This window comes from Helianthus annuus, chromosome 6, assembly GCF_002127325.2.
Source record: "Helianthus annuus cultivar XRQ/B chromosome 6, HanXRQr2.0-SUNRISE, whole genome shotgun sequence".
Classification (NCBI taxonomy): Eukaryota; Viridiplantae; Streptophyta; class Magnoliopsida; order Asterales; family Asteraceae; genus Helianthus; species Helianthus annuus.
The window spans coordinates 31,571,346-31,580,596 of NC_035438.2; the positions used below are offsets into that span (position 1 = coordinate 31,571,346).

Consider the following 9,251-nt stretch of genomic DNA (forward strand, 5'->3'; position numbering starts at 1 on the left):
TTACTAAGTATGCCATCTATGAAAGAATTAAATCAGCTTTGGCCAGATATTAAAACATTCATGCTTATGATGCACTCTTAGCATAGCTTTCGTAATACTTGAATGATAAGTAGATGTATCAAGTCAGCTTTGGCCAGAAATGATATATCAAAAGCTCATTCAAGTTAAGCTATTCTGGTTTTGTAAAACATTACATTATCTGATTCTGATTAATTAACTAAGTAAATTACAAAACCATTTATTTAATAGCAAACTACCCGTTAGCGCGGATCGAACTCCGCGGTGAGTTCGCTGGGGGTGCGGGGGACAGCGTGCCCCCGCCCGGGGTTCGGGGCGAGGCCCAGTACCATAAAGAACAGAATCATAATGGATAGAGAGTTTGCGATGACCATGGGAAACAATAAAACCGTCCATGTCTAACTTTGGTCCTGATACAAGGTTCCGAGTTACCTCAGGAACATATAAGGTATCATAAAGTTTAATACATAAACCAGTTTTCATAACTAATTGTAATGTTCCAATGGCCTTCACTTCTAATTCTCGATCATCCCCAACCTTAAGCGTTCTTTGGTTTCTTTCCAGCTTCCGACTAATGACGTTATGGTTGCGAGTCGCAACTACGGTCTCGACTAATGACGTTATGGTTGCGAGTCGCAACTACGGTCTCGACTAATCACGTTATGGTTGCGAGTCGCAACTACGGTCTCGACTAATCACGTTATGGTTGCGAGTCGCAACCTCATGGTCTCGAGTGATGACGTAATGGTTGCGAGTAGCAACCTCATGGTTGCGGGTGATGACGTTATGGTTGCGAGTAGCAACCTCATGGTTGCGAGTAGCAACCTCATGGTTGCGAGTAGCAACCTCGTGGTCTCGAGTAGCAACCTCGCTAACAGCTGTTAATTGTGATATCATAACCGAAAATTCGAAATCTAAGGGATTAAGAGATATTCTTTCCTGTTTTAAGCTGATCTAATTTTGTCAACAGATTTCGAAATTGTAATCTGTTTATCTTTTAACAGTTTTCTAAAAAATTTAGAGGACAAAATTAGATCAAAACCAGGAAAAACACTTAATAATCCAAATCATAACAGAATACTTCGAATTTTCTCAAGAACATGATGAACCCTAAAACATAAAACATAAATTCTGGAACCCGAAACCTGAATTTTAATAGTTTTACTAAACAGATTTCGGCTAAAAATATAATCCAGTTAATTTCGAATAAACATATGATTGATCCTTTCCGAAAACAATGATCTCGAGTCGATATTTATGACTCGAAACCGGCTGTCACGTTCATAAGGTTTTAAAATTCCGTTTTCCAAGTTTCAATCCCAGAATTATGGATGCAAAACAGAACTGACTAATCAACATATGCTCTGATACCACATGTTGGTTCAGTTCTGTTTGTTCATGAAGGAAAACAATATAAATCATACCTGTCACAGCAGATAGGGCAGAGGAGAATCCTGTGAGAGAGTTCGACATGCCTGTCATCTTGATCTGGTTCTTCCTTAGGGTGCTGACTGATGATGGGGACTTAGAAACCGAAAAGGGTATCGGTTATGGAGAGGAGGTTTCGTGATGATGTTATGGCTAATGGGGTGTTGTAATTGTGTAACTGAGTAACCCTTAAACCTCCACATAACTCTCCTTATATAAGCACCCAGGAGGAAACCTAATTAGTTACTAAGGGTAATATGGTCCATCAACAATTACCAACTAATTATTTAATAGGTTATTATATATTTTGATCTCTATAATGTAAATGATTAAGATGGCTATAGATTAAATATTAAACATAATATATTTAATCTTACAATAACATATTTAATCTTACATACATTACATAAACATCCAACATTTAGACTTTATATTTTGATATTGTAGATTAAGATACAGGCTTAACCCAATTATATAACTATATATAGCGGGTAGGGCCGGCCCAAAGGTAAGTAAAATAAGGCCTTTGCTTTGGGTCTCCACTTAAACAGGGCCTCAGTTTCTGTTTTTTTAAAGGTAAACTGGGCCTGAAATAAGTCTGATACTCGGTTTCAAAGAGAATCGTAAGCGACGATGAAGGATCTATTAGAAAATCGAAGCGTCATCTTTGCTGCCATAGTGCCAATCAAAGTGTCACCTCTGCCATAATACACCACTAAGCTGTTATGATTTCGAAGTTTGTTTTGATAACCGAATGTTCTGTTCTGATGTTTTGATGGAGCTCTAATACTAAGTTTAGGCTTTCAGAATACATCATTATGTTATTTTTTCTTAACTTTGTAAGACCATGTGTAGTCGTTTGTTGAATAATGCCCCCACTCTGGGGCGTTTTCTGCCATGTGGCAGTCCAGTCAGCATGGGGGCATTATCGGGCGTTTTTGCAAAAGTGGCGTAGTGGGAATAATGCCCAATAACGCCCCATCCAATCATTACACAATTATTTATTTTTTAAATTAAAAACTTAAAATACTTCATTAAATTAAAAAAATTACAATACTTAAAAATTACATTGCAAAATTTTAAGTTTTATAAAAGATCCAAATGAGACATTTAATAAACAAAACTTTAGGGACTGATATAGCATTTTTGAAACTTAAAATATTAAAGATATTGAAGTTTAAAACCACAGGAGCCTAATGTGACAACTGAGCAAACTTTTAAAACCCTTCTTCTTCTTCTGATCTTCTTCTTCTTCTGACCTCCTTCTTCTTTGTTTGACCTGCAAGATATCCGGCCAAACCCAAAAATTCCGGCCAAACTCACAAAAAATGTAAGTGGTCAACCTGAAAGAATCAGCTGTGATTGGTCGAACCTTTGCCCCATAGCGTGATTTAAACCACGCCAAATCAACATTTCCTGCCAAACACGCCCTGGGGGTGGTGGGGCGGCGTGTTTGGGCGTTTCCGGCGCAAAAAAACGCCCTTTTGGGCACGACTACGGGTGGTCTAAGAGATCTTAACGTTGTTATTTATAAGGTTAATCTCTTTCTCTCCTTTGTTGGTCACATTTAATTTACATGGTTGATTTTCAGTTTACAGAATAAGAAAAAAATTATTTTTTTAAGATTCTTGTAGAAGAAACTTTATTATTTACATTGCAATTGCTAAAACATACATATTTTTTAAGACGTTAATGCTTTATGCGTTCCATGTCTTATTGTGTTTACTGAAGGTTGGATTTCATTGCTGGTAGTGGGGATGTTGCTTAAACATGAATCCCATGCATTGCGGGATTGTAAGTTTTATACTTATTGTTGCGGAGTTTGATTTTTGCAGTTAATTGTCATTCTTTAACTACAATATTTACATCGCTTATCGAAACCAAATAAACTATTTTTATTATATGAAGGGTCTTAAATTTCTGATTCGTTTTAGACCCCTCAAATGGTTGAGCCAGCCCTGATAGCGGGCTCAGCCAGCTCATTAGTATCTTTTCATGTATATTTATGTTAAAGATAGAGTGACTTGAGTTTTTAAAAGTAGTTAAAACATGTGATTGATTCGTACGTACATGAAATATCTACAAATAATGAAAGAAGGCATCAAGAAACTTTGAGCTTCATGACTTGATCAGTTCAAGCCTTTTTCTTTAACAAAATATTTTCTTTCAATCGTTTTTTTTAACGACAAACAAAAACTCCTACTTCGAGATAACAAAACTTGAATCTACCTAGCAGCGGAGCTTAGTGGGGCCGGATTCTAAAAACCCAATATTTTACACTAGATAAATCGAAATTTTTGGTTAACATAACACATCGGATTTTTTTAAATAACGTGCCCTAAAAATATCGGGCCCTGGCCCCTCAGGGCCGGCCATGCGTTCGACCCACATATTTCATCACCTCTAGTGCGAGCCCATAACTACGATGAGACATATTGAACTTTGGGACTGAGATGATGAATGAAGTTTGCCCGGGAAGATGTTTAAAGATACCTAATCGTCTCCACTAATATATAAAGGTTATATTTCCAGAATATGTAAACCATTCTTCAAACTTTAATCCAACAATCTTTAACACAAATAGATGGCAAACAACATGATTTATCGTCATTAAAATGCAAGTTCAAACATGGTTGAAAACTCAAGCAACTGATTCTAAAACAGTAGAGCATAACTTGCTGAAGTAAACCTTACAAGTAACAAACTTATTCCTCCATGGCATCTCCTCCTCCCACTTGAACTACATCCACCAGTTCCTTCAGTGGTGTAATCTTCGTAAGAAGAACCTCTGTGGACATAGATCAGATTATCAGAATCAAATTATGCATAGAAGCGGAACCCTATGTATTTTTCTCTATTTCCTTTTAATTAACATTTAAAAAGAAACAAATAGTGACAGATCACGATTAACAAACCTGTCTTTTTGGAAAAGGTGTAGCCTTTGGAACTGATGTAAGTGCGGGGATTTGGAGTCAGATGATTCCTCAGATATTCCTTCTTACCCTGATATATTATCAAAGGCGATTAAAAAATTTACAATATGTTAATATGTGCTGATATATTGTGACCAAATGCGAAAACAAACATACCTTCTCAATCACACAAACATCTACATTGCTACCACTTCCCAGATCATTAAATATGCCAGAGCATATAGCCTTGGTCACCAGGTTCACTCCTTCTTCCCTCTGTTAAAAGATAACACACGTTAATCATCAAAATGTGTGACAGTTAGATCTGTAGCTGTGAAAACTGAAAACTCACAGTAAGCCCTTCACGATACTCTGACTCAAAGATAGCCATTGCAGCAAGAGAACCAGAACCCATTGTAGCAAATGGGAGTGTGTCTGTTGATCCATGAGGATAGATCTAAAAACAGTGATTGAGAAGCATTAGCACATTGTCTCAAAAGTTGAAATTTTCTGACATGCACAAAGATGAAATAACTCACGGTATGTAGATGTGGGCCAGTCACATCAACTCCACCAAGTACCAAAGCAGCAGATACATGACCTTGGTAACTACGTGAACAACATCAAAGTAAGATACAATTACGAAACCATCGATATCCCAAAAGAAGTTGAGATTAACACTTGAGCTTACCGGAAAAGATGAGACTTTAATAGGGTAAGTGCGGTTACAACCCTTGATTCACGTCCGGTATGATATCTGTGCAGTTTCAGTTGAGAGCTGATGTTGTCTACCAAAAAGAGATATCCGATCATTAAGTTATATTGCACAGGATCCTTAAAAAGGAGTGATAACATGGAAAAAAATTGACTTGAAGAGTACCTGTGACGGCTTCTGTATCAGCGGCAGTTCCAGCTCCACAGCAGTAGATGTTCGGAGCCATGTAATGAATCTTTTCACAGTTTTTGTCGGCAACGATGGGACCTTCTGTGGCTCTGGTGTCCGCCCCAAGAATGACACCATTCTGAAGATGAAATGAAAATAATCAGAGATTCAGAGTTCATCTCAATTCTTAACAGAAGCTATTGTGATCATATCAAGCTTTTTTGTAATCAAATATCATGTAATACATATAATAAGCAACTTGTATTCATCAATCAACTTTCAGGCCCTGGGCACATTTTTCAGGCCAAGTTCCAATGAAATCCCGGCCAAAAAATCGTCTGAACAGGTTCAAACAATTATACCAACCCAAACACAAGCCTGAAATCAACCTAAAACAACCTATACAACCCTGAAAAAAGCCTAAAGCATGTCTAAAACCCCTAATATGCCTCGCCTAAAAAAAGCCCCGCCCAAGGCTCCTTGGCGCCTTAGATAACTATGGTTCAAAATACTTTTTCCAACTAAAATCAAGTATATAATGATTACAAATCTCAAATTACTTTTTAGAACAGTAACCAAGTGAAACACTCTTAATGCCTAATCCATCTACGTATACAAACAATCTACGAAAACACCTAATCACAGTCTAGGGTTTGGGTTTAATACAAACAATCTACAAAAATCATCTAAAACAAACTACAGATCGAAACGCCATAAGCTTATTTCAAATAACCCTAATTCAAACAAAACACAACGATTACACAATCAAACATAACTGAAACAAAACAAAACATACCTCAAAGATCAAGCCGACAATAGTGGTTCCGGTTTTAAGATAACCTGGAGATTTTAAACCTTTTTTCGTCAGCATCTCGTTTCTCCTACACAGATCGAAACTGAATCCGGTTTTCGGAACATCCATTGCTTCAGTCGACATCTTCAGATACCTAGATTTCAATTGAAACAAAAAATACTCTGGTTATGAGAAATTAGGGTATTATTACTGATCGAAAACTATACGAAAGTATGCAAATGCATGTGTTGATGATTGCATTTGATGGAAATTTGTTCTTACGATTTGTGGAGAGAGTAATCGATTTGAAGAAATATGAAATCTGGAAAGTGGTTTTTGAGAAAATATAGAAGAAATCTTGGGTTGCAAGACAAGAGAATTGGGGTTTTCTCGCTGCGATTACACAGGTTTTTTGAAATAACAGTTTCGCCCCATGAGTTTTCTGATTTGTCAAATTAAGTACTTAGACTTCTCACTTTTAGTTAACTACTTGAAAAAGATATTACTTTAGTTTAGTTCATAAAGTCATTAAATTGACCCGGAGAGAATATTAAGTTCTTTTAGATATATTCGTTGTTACGAAATCGGTTTCTGTTCGATTCGGTTTAACTAATTTTGATAAAGGAGCTCTCGAACAGATTACAAACCAATGTTCGTTTTGGTAGCTATCCAGTTTTTGAAACAGCTCGGTTTAAGTCCAGTTTATGAACCAGTGTTTTTCCCATGACAAGTGTGGGTCAAGAACATTTTCAGGGGATGCATATGATTAGGCCTGTTGCCCGGCCCAAGTACAACGGGTAGCCCGTAAAGTGTATTGTCCATTAGAATCTCATACATTCATGACAAGGGAGATCAAAAGACGTGCCACTAAGTGATTACGCGTAAACAAGTCGAGACAAGTCTAAGATCGGCTTGTTTAACTTATGAGACTTCGAGCTTGCACTTTGCTTATTTTCGAGCTCTGTATTTATGGTCGACATTTGCTCATACACCAAAACAAGCATAGATAATTTCATTATTTTACATATAAATATAACTTTCAACTCTAATTAACCAATTAAATTGGTAACCATTACAACAAAGAAGAAGCAAGCATCAGCCCGGCCCAATGTCAAAATTAACATCAATTATCTTTTTCCCTAGGCTCCATTGTAACCAATAATCCATGCTTCATGTAAAGTGTAGTGTTTACTTTTGGACACACTACATGACCTTCAACAACTTTCAATCTATACCTTAATAAAATCGAAGCAGCCACCATTTTCATTTGTGTATATGCAAACTTCTTGCCCACACACAACCTCGGACCCGCATTAAACACCGTGTACTTGAACTGGCTTTCGCTCACAAACTTGCCATCTTTAATCCACCGTTCGGGCCTGAACTCGCGACAATCTTTACCCCAAAGGTTCTCCATCCTAGCCATGACGTACATGCAGTAGACCACTCGTGCACCCTTTTTTACTCGTGTTCCATCAGGAAATATGTCATCTTCTTGGGGCTCTTTGTGGTCGTATGAAACCGGAGGGTACAAACGTAAAGACTCGGATATTGCTGCATGTAGATACACCATTTTGTTAAGCTCTTCTTCTGTAAAGGCTATGTTTTCATACATGTTCTTCGGGTTTTCTCGTTGTTGTAAGATGTCGTGGATTTCGTCGAGGATTCGGGTTTCTACGTGTTTGTTTTTGGTGATTAACCAGAAAAACCATGATAATCCCACTGAGCTTGTGTCTCTACCTGCTAAAATGAAACTTATGCAAAAATCTTGAAGCAATTTATCATTAAAAAACACATCTTTTTTATCTTGTTGCATCAAGATAAGCCTTGACAAAAGGTCAAATCTTGGAGTACCATTTATGCCTTCTTTGTTAGATAACAATTCCATTTTTCTCTCTTTTACTATTTTCTCAGAAAAACCATGCACAATTTTAAGTGCATCATGTAGTTTTTTCTCAGACCCTAATTTAAAAAACCTCATTGGCTTCCACACAAAATGAGGGATCAAGAACCTTATCAAACTCGCGATAGTCGCTATCTCAAACGCCTTCGCGAAAGGCGCTTCTGGCAACTCAACCTCCAAACACCCCGTATCGACACCAAACGCTATAGCGCAAGTATTCTCAAACGTAAAACGAAGAAGCACATCTTGCAAATCAATAACACACCCTTTTCTAGCCTCTAAAAGCTTCAACAACTTATCATGCACTAGCTTTTTAACAGACTCCATGGAGAACCGCATGAAGCGAGCAGAATGCATTTCGGAGTTTGCCACACGACGCTGCATCCTCCACAAATCGCCATCGGCATTAAAGATCCCATCTCCAAGAAAATCATATAATCTTTCTTTGTAAGCTTTCCCTTTTGGGAAGTTGTTAAAATTTGTCTTGAGCATGTATTCAATTTTAACAGGATCACTTGTGAGAATCCCATGAGTACCACTCATCCATAAACCTCTAAAGTAAATGGTTCCACCATAGTTGATCAAAGCATTGCCACCCTTATCATAAATATCATATGCATATAAAACCGCCGTTGGAAGTATTCCAAAAACCGGCCAAATCATAGGACCCTTTGAGGTGAGTCTTTGAAGTATCGAGTTGAAGACAAAGACGATGAAGAGCACCGTGACTACGTCTGAGAACCATAAATGGGAATACAACCATCTTGTTGAAGAGAAAATGAGGTTAATGATCATGTTGTACACCATCTTATGTTTTTGTTACATGAAATGTTCGGTTTTGTTAAATAATACACGAGGGATTAAAAGAGCTCAATCAAGTTTAATGTACCATGTACATTTTTAGATATAAGTTATAGATTGATGACTCTTTTTGTAAGTAATGAATCGTTTTGTAACATCCATCTTACCACACAAAATGTGTGTGATTTTTGTACAAAACTTGTGAATCTTACGTGTGGAAAAACGTTTATCCAATCATACCAAATCACTTGAAAAGAATTGAAACACTATAAGAAAAACTTATGCTAGCAATGTTTTAAATAAATTAGTTGTGAAAGGTGCTACATTACGTTGCTAACTGCAATTGCCAACGGTATTAACAACACAATAAGCTGGCGTCTCAACTCAGCTTCATATTGGTAAACTCATTTACATCGGATTTTTCGCATCCTGCAAAATTACCAATGGGAAAAATTGGTAAATTTATGATTTAAAATCCTTACATTTGTTGGTATGTTAAACAGTGAATTAGAA

General features: G+C 37.0%; 2 protein-coding genes across 2 annotated transcripts; both read right to left on the minus strand.

The window, feature by feature from the left end:
* Positions 1 to 3,971: 3,971 nt before the first annotated feature.
* Positions 3,972 to 6,474, minus strand: LOC110889689 (proteasome subunit beta type-7-B). Its single transcript, XM_022137253.2, has 9 exons — positions 6,317 to 6,474; positions 6,038 to 6,188; positions 5,239 to 5,380; positions 5,050 to 5,146; positions 4,898 to 4,967; positions 4,711 to 4,815; positions 4,536 to 4,634; positions 4,362 to 4,449; positions 3,972 to 4,234 (listed from the first exon to the last, which is right to left on the minus strand). The coding sequence occupies exons 2-9, from the start codon at positions 6,176 to 6,178 to the stop codon at positions 4,152 to 4,154; spliced, it is 825 nt and encodes a 274-aa protein (XP_021992945.1). The 5' UTR covers positions 6,179 to 6,188; positions 6,317 to 6,474; the 3' UTR covers positions 3,972 to 4,151.
* Positions 6,475 to 7,074: 600 nt separating this feature from the next.
* LOC110887824 (cytochrome P450 86B1) lies at positions 7,075 to 8,821 on the minus strand. The gene has a single exon (XM_022135390.2). It carries the CDS (start codon positions 8,742 to 8,744, stop codon positions 7,158 to 7,160), a length of 1,587 nt encoding a protein of 528 aa, XP_021991082.1. The 5' UTR covers positions 8,745 to 8,821; the 3' UTR covers positions 7,075 to 7,157.
* Between the last annotated feature and the right edge of the window lie 430 nt (positions 8,822 to 9,251).